We start from the raw sequence: 26,100 nt of genomic DNA on the forward strand, positions 1-26,100 counted from the left end.
GCCGGGCATCCTCCCGGGATAGGCGGATATGCGGCATCCTCAGCTCATAGTTTACGGAGCTAGTTGGCCTAACTAAGTTGTGCGCCAATGCCAAAACTTCGGCCCAAACTCGAATCCCCGGGCTTACCGAAAATGCGATTAGAATCAGGCCAACTTTGGGCACTAAAGGAATATGTGAAATGAATGCCTGGCAATTGAGGATTCAATAAAAAGAAGACAAAGGTGCGAGCAGCTCTAAGAACTGGATATCACATAGCCAACATACAATTGTTTTTTATTGGAACGTAAACACAAGATAATTAACCCACAAATATGAGCAATAAATCGAAGTAATAAATTATAGATTACACTTGTAGATATATGAATTATGATTAGACTCCTCACGATTTATGACAAGCATTTGTTTTACCAGAAAAAAGGGGTCTGTCTGATATGATGTGGAAAGTACCGTAATGGTTCTATTATCTAATCTAGTCCATTTCAAGTTTAAATCCAGATAAGATTAGAAAACAAGGCGCAGTCTTACAGTGGAAACCCAAATAAATGTTCATTTTTGTTAAACCAATATTTATGAGTACTTTCACACTCATAAAAATATAGTTTTATATATAAGACACCATAAATATAATTTATAAATTTAATTTTATTATTTTATTTTAATTTAAGGACACTTTTTTTCATAAAAACCTTTATGAATTCTCCCTACATTTTTTTAAAAACAGTGTTTGACCCTTATCTTGGAGCACACTTATCGCCATTTCCTATTAATCATAGGTCTCAGTTGACGCCTAGAGATTGCAGAAAACGGTTCGGGAATTTTTCGTGTTTTTCCGTACTAGTTTAAATTTGTATTATATATACTTTTTTATATATGTGCAAACAGTTAAACTTCAAACAACAAGTTCAAAATGGAAAGGAAAATAAAGCACCTCTTAGATCTCGATGACTACTGCCTGCTGGAGATAATGAAATACATCATTGCCGATTGTGAGCTGAGAGAAGAGCCTCCAGACCATCCATCAAAGTATGAGAATATACAAAACTTTGCAAAGGCTTACGAATATATAGAGGGGCTGCTGAAAACATATTTCAAAAGTATTTACTACCGCCGCGAACTGACTCTTGTGACCAAGCTTCGTTACCTGTCAATAGACTTTGCCCAGCTGCAATCGGTAATTGAAAAAAAGAAGGAGGGAGACGCTTACTGGAAACTCTACACCAATGCCATCCTAGACAATAAGGCAATTCAAAAGATTCAACTGAGATATGACCCAGCGTCGGGTTATCCTGATTTTCCAAAACATTTTCAAATGATGAAATGCGCTCTGGCAAATAAAGAGAGGCTGAGCATGGTCAAATTGGCTTTAAATGGTTAGTTTGTTTTCAATTCCAAGTGAATATACTTTAATATACTTTCATTTTATTCAAGGTTATTCCCTGAACGACTTACCTATTTGGGGACATGTAACCGAGCTCTACTTAGACGTAAGTATGAGTGCAGAAGCCTTGGCAAGTGCCTGCCAGTCACACCCAGAACTGTGCAAGCTGGAATTTATGTCGTCCGAAATTCAAGGAAGACTTTCCGAAATCGTGCCACATTGCCGTAATCTGCAGTATCTGAAATTCGTGCCAAAGCCTGGAGTAGATGGAGCTGAATATGCACAGCTGGCAGAGCTACCCAAATTGAGAGAAATCACTATCCACGGAGCCTACAAGAACGGTTCGTTGTTGACCATGTTTAAGGCAATACAAAAATGGCAAAGATCAGCAACATTTTCAATTAATTTTAGCGATGAGTTGCCCTCCTGGAGCAAAGTAACAATTCCCAGAATGAATTCTCTGAAGAAGTTAGAAGCCTCATCCAAGAAATTCCCACCAAGAATAGAGTTAAGCGCGACTTACGATTTTTCGGAAATATCCAAAGACACCAGTCCCTTAGAGCAATCCGTAGCAGAAATAACTTTAATGGCAACTAGCCTCGAAATGGACTTGCAGGGAAGACTTGTTACCTTATGGGAATGGCCAACATCGGATATTGATATCAGCGCATTTGCTTCACTCTTAAAGCTCTTCCATATAAATGGCATGCAGATTCAGGCGAAAGAACCTGGGCAGGTGCACAATCCAGTCTTTTCATCAAAAGCGAAACTATTTGCATCGTTGATATCAGACGAGTTATTCGGTTTGAAATCAATACAAAGTGTTCAGGGACAATTGGATAAGCTTGATACCCTTGAGCTGGTCAAAATAAAATCACTAAAGCTCCTTAAGTGTTCCCTTTCCGACTGGGAGTCGCTTGAACTTTTGAGTGAACTTACCAACCTCACAACCCTGAGTATCGATGTCAAAAAAGAGTTTGAAACTACCTATTCCAAGGCACTTTGCAAGCTGCTAAACACCTGCCAGGTGAGCGGTATTATTACCTGCAAAAGTTGGCGCATTGAATTTTTGAAGAATAAAAGGCTTTCGGGAAAAGTTAACGGAGTTAGAACCCTAACATGTTTTGCCTGGAAAAGCAAATTCCTAAATGAGCTGTTTGAAGTCTTCGCCCACAGAGATTTTATAACGATTGAGGAAGTACGTTTGGAAAGGACCGACTTTAAGCATATAGTTAAAATTACAAAAGTGCAGAGTATAAAAAAATTGGATATTTATCTAAAAGATACAAATGGCATTGAGCAGTTATCCAAAATGAACCAGATCGAGGAGCTGACCATAATGCACAATGCCAAGGGAACCCTGGTCAAACTCTTCGATCAACTGGCTATGAAGGAGTCACCATCGCTTCAAAGTCTGCAATTTAGATCAAACACACTTTCCCCTGAGGAGCTATTTAAGGTTTCCAAGATTAAGTCTCTAAAGAAACTGGAATTAGTTGGTCCTTTTTTCTATACAGATTATGCAGCTCTCAATGAGCTAGCTAACTCAAATATTGAAGAATTGGTTGTTGCCAAACCACAGATTTCTCTACAAAAATTATTGGCCGCCTTTGCTTTAAAGACATCAACTAGACTTCAGCATCTAAAAATTGTGAAGAGAACCCTTGACCTCGAGGAATTTGAGGAACTGTCTAAACTAAAAGGTCTCAGAAGTTTCAATACCTCTGTTTTGAATTCCGAAAATCTGCCTTTTCTAGGGAAATTGGAGAACTTGGAAAGCCTTCATGTTCAAGTTTTAAGCGTAGGTAGCGAATTCCATTTGGCAGCACTAAAAAAATTGGTGATACATTTACCGATTAATTTGGAGAAATGTAAGTGTTTGGCTAAATTTGAAAATTTAGAGTCATTGACCTTGTCCTTACTAAGTTATGACTGGAATCATGATAGTAACCCCTCACAAGCGCTGGCCAATATAAAAAATCTCAAGGAACTTAATATAGAAACCACTGATGGATCGCAGTACAGAGTCTACCAAGCCTTAGCCCATAAGAAAGAACTGAAACTAAGATATCTGTCTGCACCGATTGAGTTTGCTGAAGAGTTAAATAACATAATGAGAATCAAATCTTTAAGAACCTTACATCTTCGATTCACGGCACGTAATGAAATTAATTCAAACCTAGATCAACTAGAGGAACTCAAGGAATTGCACATTCAAATAGCATGTTATGGACTTATGTCGGAGAATCAATTCGATGCAGTGCTATCCATTCTAAAGTCTTGCAGAAATCTTGAAAGCGTTTTCATTAAGTATACATATTTGAAGCATGCTGAGTGTGTAGGGGATATACATAATCTGCTGAAATCCATAAGGGATCCCGGACGTCAAAGACCTTTAAGTCTCACCGTAGAAGAGGCTTTTAAAAATACAGAATACTACAGCCATATTGTCCATGTAAGTATAATATTAATTACAAAACAAATTCTATAAATTATGCACTTGCAGCTCAATTTCATTGATGATGACTACTTGAAGGTTTACTATACAAATGTGTAAAAAAATCGTCCGCAAAGTTGATTTGTTGCGGCACAAACTCCTGCCTCATGCACCTGCATCTACATGTCCTGTCGTATGCTCGTCTCACCTGTCCGGCCAAGAGCACCTGGGAACGCCCGCACAATTCAATTAATGGACATTCAAATGATATAAACCAACTGAGGCACTTTTAGTGCAGTCGAGTGCTCCGATTCATTAGCAAGCGTCCATCCCGATTGGATTGAGGTAATGCCAGGGGAGGCCCTAAGACTGGACACAAGCCACCCCCTCTCGTCCTTGCCAGCCATCAGCCATGGCAACTAAAACACGTGTCGTATGCCCAGTGGCAAACAACAGGTGCAGGAGGAGAAAAAAGCACCGAACACAGCCAACTCCTTGGGAACAGAAGCAAGTACACATTTAAAAAAAAAGGAATATTTATTATATTTGAACTGTTAAAATTATTAGCTTATTGTGTTTTAATTTTATATCCTTGTTAAATTTTAATTAATTAAAAACTTTATTTAGTTACAGAGAAAAAAATGTTGTCTTAACTTCTAATTTCTTAAATCTACTCGATAAATTATGCACTTTACTTTTAGAGGATTTGTAGCAAAGTATATATTCTAAAAAATTATTTCTCTCTGTGCACTAAAACCAACCACTTCAGGGCAACCTTGTGCCATGTATACATGTTGCCCCTGACAACCGAAAACGACAACAGATATTAGTGTTTAGTGTCGGGTTTTAGGGAAAAAGTGAAAGAGTTTTGATGAAAACCGAAAGTTGCCAAACAGCGGCAGCCTCGAAAAATTCAATACAAGATGAGCCAGCGTACAAAATTTATAATAAATACATCGGGTTAGCTAAAGAGTAAAATATGTATTAAATGAAACAAAAAGTAACCAAACTCACTGCTCTTATTCAGTGGAATACTTTGCCGCCCGGCTGCCGGGCTCAGAGTTGGACGAGCAGACGGCCATGATACTGGAGTTTCTTGAGCAGGAGGAGCACACGGTTATAGCGGCGGTGTACAATGAAGCGGAGGGCAGGATACGATTCCACCATCGCATACCCAGCGAGGAGCTAAGCCTGCTCTTCTACAAGGTGCCGCAGGTGGGACGCCGCCCGGCCAAGGGAGGCGACTCCCAGGAGCCTTTACTAGGCATACTGACCCTCGAAGGCGGCATGGTCAAGTCGATTTATAATTCCGTTTCACGGGTCTTCTCGCCCTCCGCCAACACGGCCCGGGTAAGTGTGTGTGTGTAGAGCGTGTGTAGTCCAGTGTAATATTCCACCTGGCTAATTCCCTCACTCGGCTTAACTCTCTCACCTGTCTCTGTATCTGGTTCTGCTGTTTTAATCGCATTTGCGCATAATTCAATCTAGTCTGCAATTTCATTTTCCCAATTATACTCGTACCTTGCCGGGGCATTGGCCACCTCAGTTGTGTCCTGCCTTAAATTCCAAGATCCTTTGACTGCTTTCAGGGCAACGAGTACGGGCCGGAGTTGAGCGGAATTCTGGAGAACCTGCATCAGAATCTGGGCTCCAGTCTGGGATTGCCACAAAGCGGTGGGTTGCTGGTTCAATTTAAGACTATCATTGCTTAAATCTTTATATATTATTTAATTTGAAGGCATTACCAGTCTGCGCGATGAGATCAAGTACTGGAAGCAGAAACTAGGTCAAAAGTCTAGCTCTCGTTTGGACCGAGAGGCCGCACAAGTTTTCATAGGAGTTTTGGAAAATATTGAAAAGCAAATAAGGTAAAAATATATTAAATAAATAAAATACTATATAAAATAAAAATAAATAATATTTATGATATCCTATCCCCACAGCACTATAGACAGTGCCAATCCCAGTGGCACCATTGAGGAGTTCCTCGACCATGCCCACAACAATCTGGACGAACTATGGCGCCTGCCATACAACTATCCGCAGACGCGGATGACTGACCTCTTGGACATCCTGGGAAAGCGCCTGCTGGAGGTCTGTCTCAATCAGCTGCTGGCCGAGGACATCTGGAGTCTGAACTCCAGCCATGTGGGCAACCTGATGAGCCAAAGCATTGACACAGTGGACGCCTGGATCCAGTTATGCGACTCACTGACACGTCTGTTTTGGCCCAATTACGTCAAGCATCCTTGGCTGGGGGATCCATATGTGCCCAAGCGGGGACAACAGTTCAAGGAGCGGCTCGGCGAGATCAGGAGCATCAAGCAGCTGTACAAACAGATAGCCACCTTGCTGGACGATGCCGAGCTGCAGGAGATGTTCCAAGAGCAGGCCCCCTTTACGGGTGAGGTTATTAAAAAACATTATTTTAAATAATACAACAATATAAATTTCAATTCCCTGATAGACTTCAATATTTTCGATACTTCCTCGCTGGGTCAGGCCAAGTGGCACAAGGCTCTGAATCACTTCGAGCAGGTCCTGCAGCCCATCGATGAGCGCATAGCTGCAGCCCTAAAAGCCCAGCTGCACCATCACCTGAGCAACCCCCGGCAGGTGATCTTTATCTTCTCCAAGTACGAGACCCTTATCCAGCGCCCGGCTGTCCTGGAGCTGCTCACCATAGAGCGAGAGCAGTTCTTGCAGTCGCTGCATATACTGCTGCAGGATCTGCGCAAAGCGATGGCCGACTCCAATATGGAACCTGACACCGGCCACCTGTCGGTCATCTGCAACGAGTGCCGCTGGCTGAAGGTGGTCCAGCACCAGATCCAGGAGATCGAGAAGGTCAGCCACTTGATCAGCGGCCGGGAGGGATTCGACAAGATCAACAAGGCGGTGCAGGAGATCAAGGAGGAGACCGAGTCCCTGTTGCGGACCAACTTTGAGATCTGGTCGGGACAGTGCTCCACGGCGGTGAAGAGTGGCGAGCTGAGGTGAGTCCTGGAGTGAAAAAGAAACTACATACAAGGACTTACCTTTTTTTGTAGACTCCGCGACGATCAGGCGGTGGTAAAGTTTGAGAAGGAGGGCCGCCAGCTGATGCGTGTCACCTTCAACCCCAAGCTGGTGACCTTCTGCCAGGATGTGCGCGAATTTGAGAATCTGGGTTATAATGTTCCCCTGGAACTTCGCGCCGCTGCCACCCATGCGGCCAAGTACATGTGCTATGCCCGCCGGCTCCAGCAGATCGCCACGTTCCACAACACCATCGGGGATCGGATGATTCCCTGCCAACGGCCCATAATGCTGAAGAATGCCCTCGAGCTGCAGCGTCTCGTTCAAAGCGAAACGGTGGCCTGGCAGGACGAGTCATCGGTCCAGCGCTACGTAGACATCCTGCAGGCGGCCGTTTCGAAACTATCAACGGATAACACCCTGCTGGTGGGATATCATGAGCAGGCCAAGAGAACGGTAAGTCCTTGATTATTATAGTATATACGTTTTACACTTTAAATTTTGTTGAGTTTAGTTGGAATTGTGTTATTAGAAACCCGTTTTGGAACTTAATTTAACTCTTTTATATTGCTCTACAAAATGTACTTAGTAGTCTTCAAAGACACCCAGGGTATCGGCTCTCTTCAGTGGCATCCATCTTGCGCTGCTTGAAAGCCTCATCCTGCATCCTCTCAATGCCATTGTCCAGGGCAATATAGCTTCTTGAGATTTGGTATATCAGCCAGAATACCATAATCTTTTTTGTAGGAAGCGACGTCTTTTTGTTCACGGAAATGCAAGGTCAAGGACTCCAAATTTTCAAGGTTCAAACAATATTGTATTCCTTTTGGGTATAGACCTAAGAATTCAATATCCAGTTGCACCAAGTGATTAAAGTTCCGCATTTTATTTTCATTTATTTTATTTTGTTTTTATCCTAGTGCGACAAGTGATTAGCTTATATTTATTGCACTAGTCAAGAAAAAATTATTATTTAGTCTAACAATTTGTATTCTTATTATCTAAAGTTATTCGTTATTTATTTATTATTCATTTACTAATTTTACTTTCTTTGATTCACTGAACCGTTCTCCTCTACTTTTGGAACTTAACTAAAAGTGAGTGGCGTCATTTTAAACGGCAATTGGAATTAAAGGTCTGGAGCGATAAAGAAATGCCAAAGATAATCAGTACGAGAACAGTTGAAATTCGCTAGAAGAAATTTCTTGTATCAAGTTTAAATTAAAATTAAATTAACACTGGAGATGTTTCATTTGAAACAGAATAGCAAACTGCAAGGATATCCATGCCAAGATTTATGTTTTGAACAAATTTATTTCCAGGTGATGAAACTCATGTCCACGGACTTGTTCACCCAAAGTCAGATCTGGAAAGATGAGCTGCGTCATCTGCGCGAACTGGTCGCCACCCTGGAGCGTCAGGGTTACACCCATTTGGATGCCTTCAAGCTGCACTGGGATCACCAGCTGTACAAGGTGCTGGAATACCAATACATCCTGGGTCTTTTGGACATGAACAACAAGCTGCCGGACATACATGTAAAGCTTCTCCTTCGCCAGAGGGAGCTCGTCTACAATCCACCGGAGGAGGAGCTACGCGACCAGTACTTCAGCCAGTTGAGACGCTTCATCGAGCGGCCCAGCAACTTCCATGGGCTATCCGAGCATAGCCAGGAGCTATTCAAGTCCATGGTCAGTGTGAATCGGCACCACTTTGGGCCGCTTTACCAGCGGGCAGGCGAGCTGTTCGACAAGCTGGAGGACTTCAAGACCATTTGGCTGCCTTGGATCGCCCTCGGCTGTGTGGATGTGGAACAGCTGTGCGGAATCCACCTGAACGAGGCTGTCGATTGGGATCGCAACTTCCGGGCCTGCAAGCACTTTAGCCAGCAGCTGGCCAAGCTGCAGCAGGCCGAGGAGTCCATCGACTGCATCGTGATTAATGTCCTGCCCCTCAGATCGGACATAGAGTACATTAGCCGGCGCTATTGGGAGGCTCTGGCCAATAGCCTGAGGACCGCCATTCTCACGGACATCAGCTTGATCCAGGAGTTCCTGCAGAGTGCCTTGCAGTTCCTTCAGAATGTGCCCATGGACGAGGGCAGCATCAGCCAGTCGGGGATGAAGTACGAGAAGATCATGAGCGAGCTGCCGCTGGTGGCTAAAACCCTGGAGGCGGTGAGGGAGAAGGACGCCTGCCTGGCGGGCTGGTGCAAGGAACGGGTCACCGCCCTCACGGCCATCCTGCAGCAGTGGGAGCAGTTGCAGCCGCTACTGGAGAACCACGCGGTGATCCTGCAGCGACAGGTGGACATGATCAAAAATCAGGCAGAGACCCAGCTGCAAAATCTGAAGAACGAGGCCGAGAAATTCCTGCTCCGATGGGAGTCAACCATCTCGGAGCTGGAGGCCAACGAGAACGCCACCCTGGAGGTCTTTAAAGAGCGCCGCCTTCACTGGCAGCAGTTGCAGGAGAAGAAGCAGCAGCTGCTGGAGGAGTGCGCCAAGTTCAATATGGAATTCCCTCGCGAGATGCTTGTGCCCTTCACCGAAATCGAAGAGCAACTGGAGCAGCAGTCGAAGCAATGGCAGGTCTACGACAGTTTCCTCACCGAGCTGCAGCCGATCTTGCAGGAGGAATGGGCCATCTACCGGCGACGCCCCTACCTACTCAACGAATTCATAGCCCGGTGGGAGGGCTCCGTGCACGCCTCCATCGATCTGCCCTCGAAGAGGATACGACAGCAGGTGGAGCGCCTTCAGTCGGCGCTGCCCATTCTCCAGCAGCTGCAGTCGGATGCCTTGAGTGAGCGCCACTGGGCGAGAATCTTCCAGCTGCTGGGAAAGGTAAATCCAAAGCCCCTGCATGCGATCTTACTGCAGGACATCCTTCAGGACCTGGATGCCCTGCAGGCGGCTGGCCAGGAGATTGCCAATATAGTGAGGCAGGCCTCCAGCGAGCAGATCGTGCGACAGGCTCTGGTCGAGCTAGATCAGTGGTCCGTTACAGCGCAGCTGAAGCTGATCACACGCACCGATGCCGGCGGCCAGAGTGTATCCCTGATCAAGGACTACCAGGAGGTGCTCAACAAGATCGGGGACAATCAGTCCCTACTGCAGTCCGCCAAGAACTCGGCGGCTTTTGACAGCTTCACGGATCAAGCGGAGCTCTGGGAGAGTCGCCTTAACACGCTGGATGCCCTGCTCAGCAGCCTGAATCACTCCCAGAGGCGGTGGGTCCTGTTCATCTATAGCCTCACCTCTTTTGTTTATTACTTAAAATATATTTCTAAAGCTGGGTCTACCTGGAACCCGTCTTTGGCTCTGGGACCCTGCAGCAGGAGCAGGCTCTGTTCAAGCGCATCGACAAAGACTTTCGCTTTGTAATGCGCGAAATCGAGCTGGATCCGCGGGTCACTTCGCTGACCAAGATAAACAACATTAGCACCATAGTCAGCTCTCTGGAGACCCAGCTGGCAAGGTGCCAGCAGAACCTGATGAGCTACATAACCGTGAGTGGCAGCCACCCATCCAACTCCCTTAGAAAATAATCCCTTTTCGCAGGACAAGCGCAACTCCTTTCCCCGCTTCTACTTCCTGGGCGACGATGATCTGCTGGAGCTGCTCGGACAGGCCAGCAAGGATGCGGATGTCATACAGCGGCACATCCGTAAGCTCTTTCCCGGCTGCCACAGCCTCAGCATCCGCCCTAATCCCCGGACATCCCCGGATATCAATCAGTACAGCATCACCGCCGTGCACAGTGCCGAGGGCGATGAGCTTAAGCTAAGCCAGCCCGTCGAGATGAGGGGCGACATTGAGGTGGGAACACTTTAAGAAAATGTTGTTTGAGATTTTTAAAATTATTTTTTTATTTATTAAATATTAATTTTATGTTTTTTTTCCACAGCTCTGGCTAAATCAGCTCGTGACTGTGGTCCAGGACACCCTGCGAGATCAGATCTACGAGTGCTACTCCAGCACCACTGGCGCCAGTGATAACCTGACTGAAAAGATCCTCCAGAGCCATGCCAGCCAAGTGCTGGCCACTTCCAGGGCCCTGCACTTCACCCGCCAGGCGGAACAGGCCATTGGTGGCATGTCCTTGGGAAAACTGCAGCAACAACTGAAAAATGAAATCTCACACTTGGCCGCCTTGAAGCAGAGATCCCCCAACGGGACCCTGATCAGCCTCAAGTTGAGGGCCCTGCTCCTGGACCTTGTACACTACTCCAGTGTGGTGGAGCAGCTCCAGAAGCACAATGTGGTCCACACCAGCGACTGGCACTGGCTGTGTCAACTGAGATACTACCTGGGCAAGGCGGGAGCCAACAACAATCGACAAGTGTGTGTCCGCATGGTTTATGCCGAATTTGAATACGCCTACGAGTTCCTCGGGCAGGCCAGCAAGCTGGTACACACGCGCCTCACCCACCGCTGTTATCTCATCCTCACCCAGGCCATGCACATGGGTCTGGGGGGTAATCCCTTCGGGCCCGCCGGCACTGGCAAGACGGAGTGCGTCAAGGCTCTGGGGGCCATGCTGGGGCGCTTGGTGTTGGTTTTCAATTGCGACGAGGTGAGTGACGATGCACAGTCCAAAAAAAAGCTAAAGAATTTAAATTTAATTTGGAATTAAATTTAATAAAAATATAGGGGAGGCTCCTAACATAATTATTAACATAACAAGTTTACAATTTAAAGTATATTTAAGATATTTTTTCCTCAAGTGCATGGTAATCCCTAGCTATTCGTCATTATGCCTTGAAATGTTTGCAGAATGTGGACACCGAGTCGATGAGCCTCATCCTCACCGGTCTGGCCCGCTGCGGGGCCTGGGGATGCTTTGACGAGTTCAACCGGCTACAGGAGGCCACCCTCTCGTCCATCTCCATGCTGATCCAGCCCATCCAAAGCGCCCTGAAGGAGCGGGCCAGCAGCGTACAGATTGGCGAGCGACAGGTGAGCAGAATGAGTTATGCAATGGATTCAAAATGAAATTGCAGCGGCAAGGAATAATGGTTTATGGTAGCTTACCAGGTGAAAAATGTATGATTTAGGAGAGATGAAGTCCCTCTCCTGGAATACAGGAAAACCTGTTCAAAAGTTAGCTTTAAATATTATTTATTAACTTTAGTTAAATTTGCTTAAAATCTCAGTTAAAAAATCTAAATAAATTCTTCCCCTTCCCAGGTCCAACTTAACCAGCACTGCGGCATCTTTGTGACCCTAAATCCGGCTGGAGCCGAGTACGGAGGCCGCCAGAAGCTGCCAGGGAACATCCAGGCTCTTTTCCGACCCATTGTGATGCAACAGCCGGAGCCTGGCGAAATCGCCCGGGTAATGCTGTTTGTCGAGGGCTTCGCTGAGGCCTCCGCCATTGCATCTCGCATCGTGGAGCTCTTCGATTTGTGCGGCAAGATGCTTTCGGCCCAGCGGCACTACGACTGGGGACTCCGGGAACTCAAGACCGTGCTTCTCGTGTGCGGCGAGGCCTTGAGGAGGGGACAATTAGCATCCTCCACCCCCTCCTCCGACGAGGAGATGTCCGTGGTGGTGCGTTGTTTGCGTTCATCCACCATGTCCAAGCTGGCCCCGCAGGATGTGTCACGATTTGAGATGCTGCTACGGAATGTATTCCCCGAGATTGACAGCTCGCCGGCGCCGGAAACCCTTCTACATCAATCGCTGGCCTCGGCCTTTGCCCACCTGGGACTGTGTCGGAGTGAAAGGCAAATGAAAAAGGCTCTCCAGCTGCACGAGCAGCTGCAAAAGCGAATGGGAGTGGTCCTTGTCGGTCCGCCAGGCTGCGGCAAGTCCACAGTTATGGCCCTGCTTAGGCAGGCTCTTAGTGGCTCCCAGCTGAGAGTGCATACCATCAGTCCAAAGTCCATGAGTCGGGTTCAACTGCTGGGCCGTTTGGATGCGGATACGAGGCAGTGGCAGGATGGCGTGCTCACCCACACAGCAGTGGCAGTGAACCAGGAGCCAGCCCAGGTTCATTCGTGGATCGTCTGCGATGGCAGCATCGATCCGGAGTGGATAGAGGCGCTCAACTCGGTTCTGGATGACAACAAGTGAGTAAAGATTGAAACTTGCATAGTCTTAAATTCATTTTTTATCGCTCTCAAGATCATATAGAAACCTTCTATTAGAAAGACATCGTACTTCATGTTTTTAGCAAAACTCGCTTTTGCTTCATATATTTCGCTCGTAATTTTCTTTTGCGCATAAATTCGTAATAATTATTTTTTTGCGGCTGGCCATACTCTCTATGTATATGAATCATATCATATAGGTATACAGTTATCGTTAGTTATATTGTAGATCGTATCATCCTAAACTTGCCAATATCGTATCGTCTATCACTTAGCGACTAAACAAAAATACATACGTACGTACAGACCTAAAAAACAGAGACAAATGCTGGAAACTAATGACGGGGAAGCCCATTAATCAATAAACTAACGTAATGCGTAACGCTTTACGGATCGTAATACGTAACGGCATTTTACAAATGGCGTCTACTTAACATACACAGAAATAAACATGAGTGGAAGTGTGAGTGTGAATTGGGGGGTAGGGCGAGTTGTGAATGCGAGCGAGTCCTTCGAGTTGTGATTGCCAAGGTTGAGTAGGGATGTATATAAGAAATAACTAAAAACTTTGATTTATCGAAATTTTAAATATCGAAAAATATCGGTTTTCTAAGTTATAAATTTAAAAAAAAAAGAAGGAAATTTCTTCTTCTTCCGATATTAATGATCTGATATATCAAACAGAAAATTGATTTATCCCACATATATCGGAGAGTTAAAACTTGAAACGAATGGAAAACTTATATAGAATGAAGTTTTTAAAGATATTTCTTGACAAATTTGTTGTTAAAAAGCAGAATTCATATTTTGAAACATTGTTTGCAGCTCAGAGTATTCTGCTATTTATGCTTACAATTAGCCAGAAGAACATTTTTTATCACAAGGTCTTAACATTCAATAATTTTAATTATAACTTGAGACTCGTGTTTTGAGAAATAAAAAATATATTTTTATTAAAAAATATTTAAAAATTGATATTTTGCCAAATTGAATTAAAAAAACAAGAGGCTTCAGCAACAAACTAAATCTTAAATGGCTTTCAGCTCATTCATAATAAATTATCCAACAGTTTGCAGCTTATTTTCTGTATTTTCAATGTACAATAGTAAGGAAACTTAAGGAAAACTTAATGAATGGCTTGAAAAATATGTTTTCTTGAGCTCTTCTAAAGAAATTACCAAAAGGTTTGTGCTCGCAGGCTGGCAACTTAATACATTTAGCGGAAAAATCACATAACTTACGAAGATCACAACTCCAGGCTTCAAGCATTCGGATGCGCTTAGCTGGCTAGAGAGAGAGTTGAGCTTAGGACTAAAGGCGAGTGTGAACCTCACTGCGGTGCATGCTGCTGCTGCTGCTGTTGCAGTTGCTGTGGCGTCGCAGCCGGTTGTTGCTGGTGCGTGGCAGGTGGCGGGGGCGGCAGCGGTGGCAGGGCCAGCGAGGGGGGCGGCGGTGGCGGCGGCAAAACCGTGGAACGCATGTGCTGCATGTGCGCCTGCGGAGCCATGTGCTGGAACATGCTGCAATGCTGCTGCTGCTGTTGCTGAAGATGATGTTGCTGCTGCTGCTGCTGCTGTTGCTGTTGCTGCTGCTGATGGGCGCTGAAGTGATGCTGCTGCTGCGACGCACCCTGGGCAGCGGGATTCACATCGGGCGCCGTGTGGAGTATGATCTCCGGCTCGAGATTCAGGGCCATTTCGGCATCCTCCTGCTGCTGGGGATTCCTTAGCGAAGCCAAGGCTGCCGCCTGGGCCGCCGCCATTGCGGAGGCGGACACATCCTGGCCGTACTCCTGCTTGATGCCATTGGGCGGACCCGCGTAGAGGGTGGCGGCACTGAGGTTCTGGTGCAGGATGGGATGGCAGAGCTGCGGCATCAGTGCCACGCCGGCAATGGGCAGGCCGGGGTGACCGAAGCTCCGGGGCGGGTACAGTTGCTGCAGCTTGTTCAGCTGCTGCAGGTGCGTGGCATGGGCGGGCGGCGTCGCCAGTTGGGTGAGCGTGCTGGTGGTCATAGCGCGGTTTCGCTGATGCGCCAGCTGGTGACTCAGCTGCTGCTGCTCCTGGAGATGCGTGGGCGGTGGCTGATGCTGCTGCAGTGGCGCCGATTGCTGCTGCTGCTGCAACTGTTGTTGCTGCTGTTGCTGCTGCTGCGGCGCTGACTGCTGCTGGGGTGGTGGCGGTGGCAGACCCACCTCTGGCTTCACATTCACAGGCACTGGCGGTATCATGTTCGCAAACTCCGGCGGCAGCTGCAGCGGATCCGAGACCAGCAGCCCTTTCTTCCGATCCTTCCGGATCTTGTCGCGCAGCTTCTCCAGCTGTCTGAAGGCCTCGTTGGCCCGCCGCGCCTTCTTCCTGTCCCTATCACGCTCCTGCTCCAGCCGCCTGTACTCCGGGTTCATGCGCTTGATCCGCTTCCTCTCCCGATCCCGCTCCCGCTGGATCATCTTCAGTCTCAGCTCCTCCTCGGGCGTCAACTGCTGGCGGAGACGGAAGAGAAAGAAGAGAGTGGGAGATCATATTAAAGCACTGTGTTCCGAGCCACAGAAACTGTGGGAGTTTGTCGCAAAGGTTCAGAGAGTGTCAACTGTCCCGGGATTTCCTGTTCTGCTAAACCCCAACCCCCCCAATAATCCTCCTAAACTCAAGCCATGTGTGTGCGTGTGTGTCGTGTGTGTGTTGCGGGAGTTCGAGAGTGTGTGCGATATAATTATTAAGAATATATTGGAAAAATGCTACGTTAGCACGTCGTGCCTTCTTGCGGAATCGATCGCGCTCGCGCTCCATTCGCCGGTATTCGGGATTCAAGCGCTTGATCCGCTTCCGCTCCCGATCCCGCTCCCGCATGATGAACTTGTGGCGCGCCTCCTCCTCGGGTGTCATCAGCTGAAATGACACAGAGAGAGTGGTTTTTGGTTTGGGTTGCAAACGGCAGTCGGTTGGGTTCTTGGGTCTTGTTGTCTCGATCTCTCAAGCTTGTTGGGCATTGTTCTAGTGTGTGGTTAAACGTGGGTCTTAGATAGTATATGACCATGTCCTTGCATCTTGTCTTGAAAGTGGGATGGGTCCAGTGGATGGAAAAGCGAGGATTGAAATTAATTATCTTAAGATCTACATGCGAAGAGAGGCTTAAGTTTGAATTCTAAGAGCTCATTTCGTAAAGCAAACATCTTAAAAAAAGTGAAAAGTTTAGTTAAAAAGGACAACTGCTAATGTCTTTTTACAAACATTCCTTTAATTTTTAATTTCTGTTTTGAAAAATCTTATTTGTTTCCAGACTTTTAACCCTACCCTCTGGCTGGCGTATACAATTTGGCAGCAATGTTAACTTTATTTTCGAAACTGATGATGTGAGACATGCCTCTCCAGCCACGATATCCCGCATGGGGATTGTCAACATGAGGTCGGTAGACTATACTAATATTAAAAATATTAAAAAACATTTAACCTATGATATTTTCAATCAAAGCTATGACTGCTATCCCGCTGAGGACATACTCAAGCATGAATTGTCCAAGGAACCCTATGGAGACTTGTTGCAGAATTATGTCGATAACAACTTTCGATATGCTGTGGATTGGCTGGAAGGTCAGCAGTTGCTAAGGTAAATTTAAAATTATTTAAAATGAATTATCTGTAAATAATATTATTGTACAGCCATCTGCCTGGCATTAATCGCGCCCACCTACTCCGCTCTCTGCTGCTGCAACTGCATAATGCCCAATCTCTGGAGGAATATGGAGCAGCCACGTTAAGGGCTCTCTTTGGTTACCTGCCCAGCGAACGTCAGCGGGAGTTTGCCCAACTGATCCTGAAGCATGCCAATCTTTATATAGCCAATCCCAACTACGCAGAACTCACCTACTATGACAGCCGTAGGAATTCCCTGGAGCAGCATCCAGTGGATGCCATGGAAACACCAGAAAAGGGCTCCCAACTAATAGTCACAGCTTATGTGAGATCCTATCTGGACATACTGGAAAGCCTGCTCAGTGCTCAAGGCAACAGAATCCCACCCTTCATGCTGATAGGTCCCAGTGGAGCCGGGAAAACCCTGCTCCTACAGCGGGCAATCCTAGAAAACTCTGGCTACCAGTTGGTGACCATCAATTGCTCGAATCAACTGACACCCAGCTACATACTGCACACTCTGCGGACGCACTGCGTCACTGTGAGCGGCGTTAAGGGACGGGAGTACCGTCCAAAGCTGGCCAGGCTAGTGCTTTTTATGAAGAACTTGGACCTCTGCCAGCTGGACTCCTGGGGAGCCTGCGAGGTGGTGGAGCTACTCCTGCAACTGGCCCAAAGGGGCGGCTTCTATGCCGAGAATCTGGAATGGATTGGGGTGAGCGGCTTGCAAATATGCGCCTCCATTAGCGGGAATCCGATGAAAATCGCGCCGCGCTACTTTGCCATCAATCAGTTTCTGCGCGTTTCCCGGCCCAGCAGCCAGGATATGCTGGAAATTGTTCAGCGACGATTGGAACCTCTTTTGGGAGAGCACTTTAAAGGAAGGGGAGGAGGTGGAGGTGGGGTCAATTTGCAGAACGTCAGCGAATCACTGATGGAGTGCTTCGAGAAGGTACGTTGGGAGGAGAGGGCCGAGGAGCTGCTAATTGACTTTGCCCCACTTTTAGCTGCAGGCCACCTTTACCGCCACCGGAGCCAGGCAGGCGCACTATCAGTTCAGCCCGAAATGCATCATGAAGCTCCTGGATGGCCTTGCCTTCTATCCCGCCAGCGATTTCAATGAGGTGGGTTTGGGAACACTGAGGGAAAAAGCATAGAAAGTTATATTTCAAATATTATTTTGAAATAAGTTTTGTACTTTGTAAAAGTAAACAAATTAGGAAACTTTTTTAGTTTAATTTTGTAAATATTTTAAATTTGGTATCAGCTTTTTCTCTCAGTTTATAGGTTCAATTTACAAATTTTGAATTTCCTTTCAGGCTCTCTACTGCGAGCTGTTGGGCATGTTCAAGGACAGATTGATTAGCGAGGAGCATGTCCAGCAATTCGAGGCCATACTCAAGCAGACGATGCGCAAATATTATGGCAAGGAGGTAAATACTTCATTACCTTTTAGTTTTTTCAGAAAAATACTAGTTTTTCCCTTTCAGAAGGTATTTTTTGTGCCCAAATCCCCTAAATCGAAGGGTCAGTTGCATTGTTTAAGCCATGATGAGTGGCTGGAGGAGGTTCAAAGACAAGTTACCATATGCAGTGAGTATTAAAAATTAACTTTTAAATTCACAGAATAAATAAGAATATTTAAAAACTATAAATACATAAAAAACTAAACTATTATTAAAGTAAATTTAATAACTGAAGCCCCATTTAGGTTCCTAAAAATATTAAAGCTCCTAAAACTATATTTTTTGAGAAGAAAACTATATAGAAACCTCCTCATAAAAAAATTAAAGCTTCCCAAAACAATATTTTCCCAGAAAACCCATTAGAGGTATCTTATATAAATAAACCCAATAGTAAATTATAAAACCCTGATTTTTTCAAGTTTCTCTTCCCAAGAATGCCTCTGTTAAAACCCCTCTAAAGATACATCCAAAAGATACAAATTCTGCTCACGCTTCAAAGTTAAAGTTGCAGTTTCAAGACAAGAGACATGGACATGGTTTTTTGGGTTATTCATGGGGTAATCGGGGATAACTACACTGGGCCTGGGCGTCTGCTTGCGAAACCGATCCCGCTCCCTTTCCATTTGCCGGTATTCGGGATTCAAGCGCTTGATCCGCTTCCGTTCGCGATCCCGCTCCCGCATGATGAACTTCTGGCGCGCCTCCTCCTCGGGTGTCATCCACTGAAAGTACACAGAGAAACGAGACGAAAGTATCTACTATAAGAGAGATCTACTTGAAAAGGAAAACAAAAAAATATATATAAATATATCGGAATTTAATGGGGTTTTCTCCCTCTTCCCCCAACAGATACCGAAAGCTACAGCATCACGGCTCCCATTACCGAAGAGCTCTTACATCACACAGCCAAAATGGTTCGTGTCCTGTCCCGCCCCGATGCCCACCTGCTGATCTTGAGCCAATCTGGTGGACGACACCTGGATGCCATTTACACGGCGGCCACCTTGCAGGAGGCCAAGGTGCTGACCTTGCAGGGAGGCTCCTCCTACGATCTCTCAGAGTTCTACAACGATCTCAAGCTGGCCATGCAGACGGCTGCCCTGGAGCAGCAGAAGAGCTACCTGCTCATCGAGCACTGCTGGCTGAGCTATGTGCCGGATATCCTGAAGCCCATCGAGGCGCTGCTCGAAGGCAGCGAAATCCTGGAACTGTTTGGTGAGGATCTGGAGGCGGTGGCCAGCACGCTGAAGCAGGCGGCACAGCTGGAGGGTTACCAGGAATCGCTGGGAACCTACTTTATGAAGCGTAAGTAAAGGAAAGGAAGGAAGCTCAGGTAATAATAAAAGTAATGGAATATTCTTAGGTGGCCGCGAGAACCTCCACATCATCCTGGTGCTAGATCCCAGTAGTCCTAGTGTGCAGGACTACTTCAACACCTTTCCCGCCCTTCATCGGCAGATGGACCTGCTCTACGTGAGATCCGAGTCCAGGGAAACCCTGGCCATGCTGCCTAAGCAGTTCATCGAACTCCTTAACGAATCTTCAGCCGGAGGAGGCAATGGTCGTGGCAAGGTGCCCGTGTGCAGTCACTTTGCCGACATGTCCGACGAACTGCCTCAGGATCAGCCCTCTCAGAGGTTCCTCCAGCTCATCCGCAGCTACTTTCACATGTACAGCAATGCGGCCAATGAGATTGACCAGAGATTGGGTAAGCTGCAAATGGGCGTGGATAAACTAGCCTCGGCCCATGCCCTGGTGGATACCCTAAAGTCCAATGCAGCTGCCCAGGAGCAGGCCCTCGGGGAGAAGCGTCAATTGGCCAACGATGCCCTGGAGATGATATCGGCCACCATGAGGAATGCCAACGATCAAAAGTCAAGCATGTTGGAGCTGAAGCAAGAGACCCAAAAGAGCAGCGAACAGCTGAAGCTCCGCCAGAGGGAAATCCAACAGGAACTGGCCGAAGTGGAGCCGATCCTGGCCGAGGCCAGCAATGCAGTGGGTCAGATCAAATCCGAGGCCCTCAGCGAAATCAGATCCCTGAGAGCACCGCCCGAGGCAGTGAGGGACATCTTGGAGGGCGTGCTCCGGCTGATGGGCATCAGAGACACTTCGTGGAACAGCATGAAAACCTTCCTGGCCAAGAGGGGAGTCAAGGAGGACATCAGGTCTTTGGATCCCGCTCGAATTAGTCCTGAAAACTGCGAAGCAGTGGAGAGATTGCTCCTGGCCAAGGGCGACTCCTACGACGCCAAGAATGCCAAACGCGCTTCGGCTGCCGCTGCTCCCTTGGCTGCTTGGGTGCAGGCTAGTGTCCGCTACTCCAGGGTCATCCAGAGCATCAAGCCCTTGGAACGGGAGCAGAACGAGCTCCAGAAGAACCTCAATGCAGCCGAGGATGAGATGCAGGAGCTGGCCAGCGGGCTGGACGATGTGGACAAGAGGGTAAAGCAGTTGTCTGCGAAATTGCAGACCTACACCCAGGAGGCAGCGGTGCTCGAGCTGAAGCTCCAGGAGGCCAGCGGCACACTGCAGGCAGCGGAGCTCCTGGTGGGCAAGCTAAGTGCGGAATATGCCACCTGGAGTGATCAGCTGGCGGAGCTCAAGAAGGCCCACAAAACTCTGGATGCCAAGACCTTATTGATAGCCATCGCGGTTAACTACTATGCGGGACTGGGTCTGGAACAGAGGAGGTGTGTGTTTGAAGATCTACATCTAGAAAAAGTTTGATTATTTTATAATATTCCCCACAGTTCCTCCCTGAAACGCCTGGCGGTAGACTTCCGCCTACCGCAGGACTTTAATCTTCGGGAATCTCTGCTCACGGAGCAGCAGCAAATCATCTGGGAGAGCCAGGGCTTAGCGCGAGATGCCCAAATCATAGAGAGCGCTGCCCTGCTCGGGGAGATGCTCTCCCTACCCTATGGGTCTTGTCCCATTCCCCTGCTCCTGGATCCCACACAAACAGCTGCCCAGTGGCTGATGGCTCATCTCAAGGGAAGCGGCAAAGCCTGCGAGATGACCACCCATGGCAACGAAAGGTTGTCCTATCAGCTGGAGCTGGCTGTGCGCTTTGGCAAGACTCTGCTCGTTACCGACTGTGAGCAGCTGCGTCCGCCCATCCTGCAGCTGCTGCAGGGTCACATTTATGTGCGTTTCAACAAGAGGCAACTCGCCATAGGCTCCAAGCTAGTGGATCTCCACGAGGCTTTCCAATTGGTGCTGATCAGCAAATCACATCGCTTGGAGCTGCCCGAGGAGCAGAGAAGTCAAATCAATCTCCTGAGATTCACAGTGACGGCCGCTGGACTGGCCGATCAACTCATGTCCAAGGCCATCGTTCTGAAGAATGCCGAGCTGGAGCAGCAGAGGATAGAGCTTCTTCAAAGGGAGGGAGATCTTCTCAAGCAGCGAATGGACATGCAGGACAAGCTGCTCGAGCAGCTCTCGAAATCAGAGGGCGATATCCTGCGGAACGAGCAACTCCTGGCCAGCTTAAATGAGGTGAAGCAGAGCAGTGCTCAGATTGATGAGGCTCTGAAGCAGAGCGGCAGGATCAAGGACACTCTGCTGGCCCAGTTTGGGTCCTTGAGGGAACTCTGCGGCAGGGCTGCTACATTCTACGCCGGCCTCATTCAGGGCTACGAGCTGTCCGCCCTGGTTTTCATTGAACTCTTTCTTGGAGCTCTATCCAAAAACCAGCGTGAGGAAGCCAAGGTGTACGAATTGCTGGTAAGGAGTGTCTACATGAACCTGGCCAGAGCCACGTCCAGGGACAGCCAGCTGGCCCTGTCCCTGTGGGTTTGCTATAAGGCCTATCCCGACAAGCTGAACCCCAAGGAGTGGGAGTTGTTTGTAAACAACTTTATGGGCAGCTCGGATGGCAGCATGCTCCTGAGTCAGCTGGGAAAACTGCCCGACTGCATGACCAAGGAGGCGCAGCTAAAGCTGGCCATGCTGCTGCAGTTGTTTCCAGATCTGCGAGGCAAGCTCCAGCTGGACAAGGACTACATCTGGCGGGGATTCATTGAGTCCCAAACCGACGATGTCTTGCGTAAGTTGAGAATTTAAATTTAATTAATAAACTTTCTTTTATGAGATTTGTTTTACAGCTTCTCTAAGTTCGAGCTTTCAGCGCGTGCTTATAGCCCAGATCTTCCGGCCGGATTTAATGCTCCAACAACTGCGTCGAGTGAGCAGCGATCTGTTGGGTGTATCTCCCGATGCCTCCACCCAACCAACCCCGGAGCAATTGCTGCAGCAAAGCAGCTGTGATCGCCCCATTCTGATGATCAGCCAGGCGGAGAATGATCCCACCACCGAACTGAGAAAGTGGAGCAATCAAAAGTACAGGGAAATGGCCATTGGCAGGGGTTCCGAGAAGCGAGTTCTTGCCGAGATGCGACAAGCTGCCCTCGATGGTCACTGGTTGTGTGTGAAGAATGTCCACCTGGTGCCCGAGTTCCTCACGCAAATGGAAAGGGAACTGAGTGAGATGCAAAAGTCCCAGGATTTCCGCTTGTGGCTACTTTGCGAGTCCACAGAAGGATTCTCTGATTCGTCTGTTTTCAAGTGCCTCAAAGTGCGCTATGAACAGCCCAACGGACTCAAGCAGATCGTGATGCGTTTGGTCCAGAACTACGCCGCCGAACAGGATCAGAGCGTGAGAAGCCAACCGAAGAGCCTCAAGATGCGCCTGGTGTACTTCATCCTAACGGCGGTCCTGCAGCAAAGACGGCAATTCATACCCCAAGGTTGGTCCAAGTACTACGAATTCGGGGAGGCCGACCTCAAGGCTGCTCTGGGCATCCTCAAGTGGTTGGATCCACACCTCAACTCGGGCAAATGCGATTGGCTGCTTCTGCAGCGACTGAGCGAGGCTCTGGCCTTTGGCGGACGCGTCAGCAATCCGAGGGACTTGGACATACTCAGGAGCTATCTGAATCAATTCTGCTGTGCCGAGGTCTTGAGCAATCGCTGGTCACCGCTCGGGTTGACATCGCTATCTATACCCACAAGTAACCAGCTGCAGGACTACTACGCGGCTTTGGAGAAGCTGCCCGACCAGGATGAGCCCAGCATGTACGGCCTGGCCAGTCAGGCGCAGCAGCAAAAGGAAATCGAGCAGGCCAAGAGAGTGATCAAGGAGCTAAGGGGCCTGCACTATGGCAGAGGAATGGAGGGAGGTGAGGAGGAAACCAAGACAGCCACTCACCACCTCATCACTGATCGTCAGAAGCTGGAGCAGCAAATTAAGCCCTTGCTGAATCTGTGGAGGAAGCTGGCCGGCTCCTGTACCATAGCCCAGACGGTCAAGGAGGCCACCAGGGAGCCTGCGGACTCGCCTTGGGCTTTGTTTGTCCTTGCCGAGTTGAAAGTGGGCGCCGATCTCTACCGCACTGTGCACCAGACGCTCTCCCAGATGCATGCCTGGCTCAAGGACACGCAGGACTCAGTGGACGGCAGCACTCTGAGGGCTCTGGCCGAGCAGCAGGTGAGTTTTAGCAGGGATAGGGAAAGTTTATTTTATTTAAATGAAAATTCTTTAACTTAGATCCCCGCCATTTGGCTGAAACTGTGGACTGGTCCTGGCAGCAGCAGTGCCGTGGACTTCCTGCGAGCCCTCATCGTGCGAGCCCAGGCCGCCGAGCAGCGTTTCCGGGAGCAAGTGACTCTGGATTTTGGAGAGGAAATCAATCTGATCCACGTCTTTAACTGTGAGAACCTGTTGGCCTGCCTGAAGTTGCTGCAGTCTCGCAAGACGGGAGTTTCCTCCGAGCGTCTGGAGCTGAAAACTTGTGGATTAGAGAACTCGGAAGCAGATTCTTCAACGGTACTCCTGAAGCTAGCTCCTCTAAAGGTGAGTTTGGGATTTTATTGGGGTTTATAGACTTGAAAATACTTTAAAAGGATAATGGAATATAAGAGTTTAAGCAGGGTCTATAAGGAATATTTTGTGCAAGCTTAAATATTCGGATATTGTATGTTTATTACCTTGATTGTTCAGTTTCAGTAAGGGATTATAATTCATAACATTATCTCATCAGCTTCAAAGGAATCTGTATAACTCCCTTCTTTAGTTTTTCTTTTTTGAAAACATGCATTTCCCCCCGCCTGGCCCACTGTCGCCCGCCCCCCTAATCCCTCTTCTCCCTGGCTTTTGTGCGTCGCCTCCTCCGTCTCTTTGTGTCTTACCTTCCCCATTTTAGCCATAAAGTGCGTCTCCATCCGGCCCTTGGTGCCTGCTCCCTGCGGCCCGAGTCGGTTATCCTCTTCCGGCTATCCTGTTCCGTTTACCGCATCGAGGGGAGCTGCGAAATTTGTTTCCTTCGGTCCTTTTCAGTTTTTCACGCCGCTTTTTTTTTTGTTTTCATTTGATTGACATTCCGGCAGTAGACAGTGTTGCCAGGTGAATATTTTAGCTTTCCCTTTAAAAATCTAAAAACCCGGAATATTTTCGCTTTCGCGGTTTTTGGGCACACTAGAACGTGAAAGCACTGTTGCGTTGCCAGACTTTTCGTTTATGAGCGACCAAAAGTACCAGATCGTCTGGAGTCGATAAACACACTCTAGCGAAGACTCGAACCTACTCCAACTAGAATCTGATTGGGCGAACTGCTTGCTTAATTTACACTGGGAAAATAAAACGTAATTTTAATAACCAAAAATATATATAATTTTTTTCTTTCAGAGAGTCTTTGAGCAGATTTGTAAAGAGAAAATATTTAAAATATTATTAAAATTAACTTAATTTAGCTTACTCTATTGGTTTTCGGCTACAATCAGAGTAATTATCCTTATGATTAAGTCAACTTCGTGATGTAGCCCTATTGTTCCAGCGCCTGTTCCAGCGAAACTTTTCGGAATCTCAGTCTTAAACGTTAGCCGGTTAGCTGTTTGTGTGGGTTTCCGTGTATATCCTTCAGGAATCTGGTCAATTTCGAAACCCTTATCATAAAATTTGTGGACTACGGTCGGCAATATATGGAAAAAATCGGCTATCATTGGCAAGTCGATTATTTGCCTTCTAATTCTAAAAATATCATAACTTGTCCAAAAAGCCATTAATTTCAATTTGGAAAGCTTTTCTATGCTAGTTTTTTCTAGGTTAACAAATCTGCATACTTAACTAATTTTTTTAGGAAATCAAAATTTTGGGCTATTTTCGAAAATTTTAATGATGTAACCCCTTATCAAAAATCGAAAAAATTGCAAAAAAAAAATTTCTTCCGGGAATAGCCAGAAAGATTCACCTTTTAATGCTGATCAAGAATATATATGGTTTATAGGGTCGGAAATGACTCATTGCGATATTTGCTTTTGATTGAAATTATAATACCCTGCAAAGGATATAAAAATTAAAAATTTTTTATCACGCTCTGATATATTTTTCCATTTTAGATTGATGGCGCCAAGAGTGGAATGGAGAGATCCAACCCCTTTTACGTTGGCTACAAAATTAAAGAGCAGGCTGATGCGGCTTCTTCGGGATCCTCGAAATTTGGCAAAAACGCTTTGTATCCTGCCCAAAGAAGCGAATCAAATCCAAAATTGCCGCTATACTCCCGAAGCAGTAGGGACAAGTTGATTTGTCACCTAAATGTGGATATTTTGGCAGGAACATCGGAGCAGATTCTCTTAGCTGGAACCGCGCTGATCGTCGAAGATTTTTAGATTAAATTAAACTATAATATAATACATTTATAAAAAATGTAACAATAAATTCGAAATAAAATGTCACATTGCAGTTTGTTTTAGCAGTTAAAAATAAATAAATTCAACCCTAACACTATTAAATATTTTACTAATGGACATTTTAGAGGCTTTTAATAAGCAAATACAAATTATCTACCAAATCGGACCGCAAACACGTAAGTCGCTCACAAATTTGAAAATATTCCTCGGCTACAGCTGGTCACGAACTGTTTTTTTTTTATACAGAAATATAAATGTAGGTTGCCTATGAATTTTATCATTTATTTACATAAAATAAGCGACCGCAAGGTTTAATTAACCGCAAAAGTGCCAGGCAAAAATTATTTAAAAAAAACTACATATGTAGAGAAGGAAA

General features: G+C 46.9%; 3 protein-coding genes across 9 annotated transcripts; 2 read left to right on the top strand and 1 right to left on the bottom strand.

The window, feature by feature from the left end:
• Window positions 1–883: 883 nt before the first annotated feature.
• Window positions 884–4,435, top strand: LOC108082722 (uncharacterized). 2 transcript variants are annotated; one of them, XM_017178230.3, is made up of 3 exons: window positions 884–1,371; window positions 1,430–3,834; window positions 3,886–4,435. In XM_017178230.3, exons 1-3 carry the CDS (start codon window positions 909–911, stop codon window positions 3,934–3,936), a joined length of 2,919 nt encoding a protein of 972 aa, XP_017033719.2. In that variant the 5' UTR covers window positions 884–908; the 3' UTR covers window positions 3,937–4,435. The 2 variants fall into 2 exon arrangements, with proteins under 2 accessions (XP_017033719.2, XP_070139421.1); XM_070283320.1 differs by lacking the exon at window positions 3,886–4,435 and having other exon boundaries at window positions 1,430–3,250; window positions 3,306–3,488.
• A 221-nt stretch (window positions 4,436–4,656) lies between these two features.
• On the top strand, window positions 4,657–25,749 carry btv (dynein cytoplasmic heavy chain beethoven). Its single transcript, XM_017178349.3, has 25 exons — window positions 4,657–4,776; window positions 4,844–5,166; window positions 5,406–5,490; window positions 5,555–5,684; window positions 5,760–6,220; window positions 6,284–6,812; window positions 6,867–7,290; window positions 8,157–10,066; window positions 10,129–10,345; window positions 10,398–10,655; window positions 10,744–11,412; window positions 11,613–11,795; window positions 12,027–12,910; window positions 16,211–16,336; window positions 16,403–16,537; window positions 16,591–17,515; window positions 17,571–17,687; window positions 17,883–17,996; window positions 18,054–18,156; window positions 18,879–19,334; window positions 19,393–20,722; window positions 20,783–22,083; window positions 22,142–23,523; window positions 23,584–23,889; window positions 25,431–25,749. Exons 1-25 carry the CDS (start codon window positions 4,740–4,742, stop codon window positions 25,701–25,703), a joined length of 12,678 nt encoding a protein of 4,225 aa, XP_017033838.1. The 5' UTR covers window positions 4,657–4,739; the 3' UTR covers window positions 25,704–25,749.
• LOC108082800 (mediator of RNA polymerase II transcription subunit 15) lies at window positions 13,002–24,428 on the bottom strand. 6 transcript variants are annotated; one of them, XM_017178353.3, is made up of 4 exons: window positions 24,225–24,428; window positions 18,605–18,751; window positions 15,688–15,819; window positions 13,002–15,413 (listed from the first exon to the last, which is right to left on the bottom strand). In XM_017178353.3, exons 1-4 carry the CDS (start codon window positions 24,255–24,257, stop codon window positions 14,262–14,264), a joined length of 1,464 nt encoding a protein of 487 aa, XP_017033842.1. In that variant the 5' UTR covers window positions 24,258–24,428; the 3' UTR covers window positions 13,002–14,261. The 6 variants fall into 6 exon arrangements, with proteins under 6 accessions (XP_017033842.1, XP_017033841.1, XP_017033840.1 ...); XM_017178352.3 differs by having other exon boundaries at window positions 13,002–15,410; window positions 15,673–15,819; XM_017178351.3 differs by having other exon boundaries at window positions 15,673–15,819.
• Window positions 25,750–26,100: the final 351 nt, after the last annotated feature.

This window comes from Drosophila kikkawai, chromosome 2L (genome assembly GCF_030179895.1).
Source record: "Drosophila kikkawai strain 14028-0561.14 chromosome 2L, DkikHiC1v2, whole genome shotgun sequence".
Classification (NCBI taxonomy): domain Eukaryota; kingdom Metazoa; phylum Arthropoda; class Insecta; order Diptera; family Drosophilidae; genus Drosophila; species Drosophila kikkawai.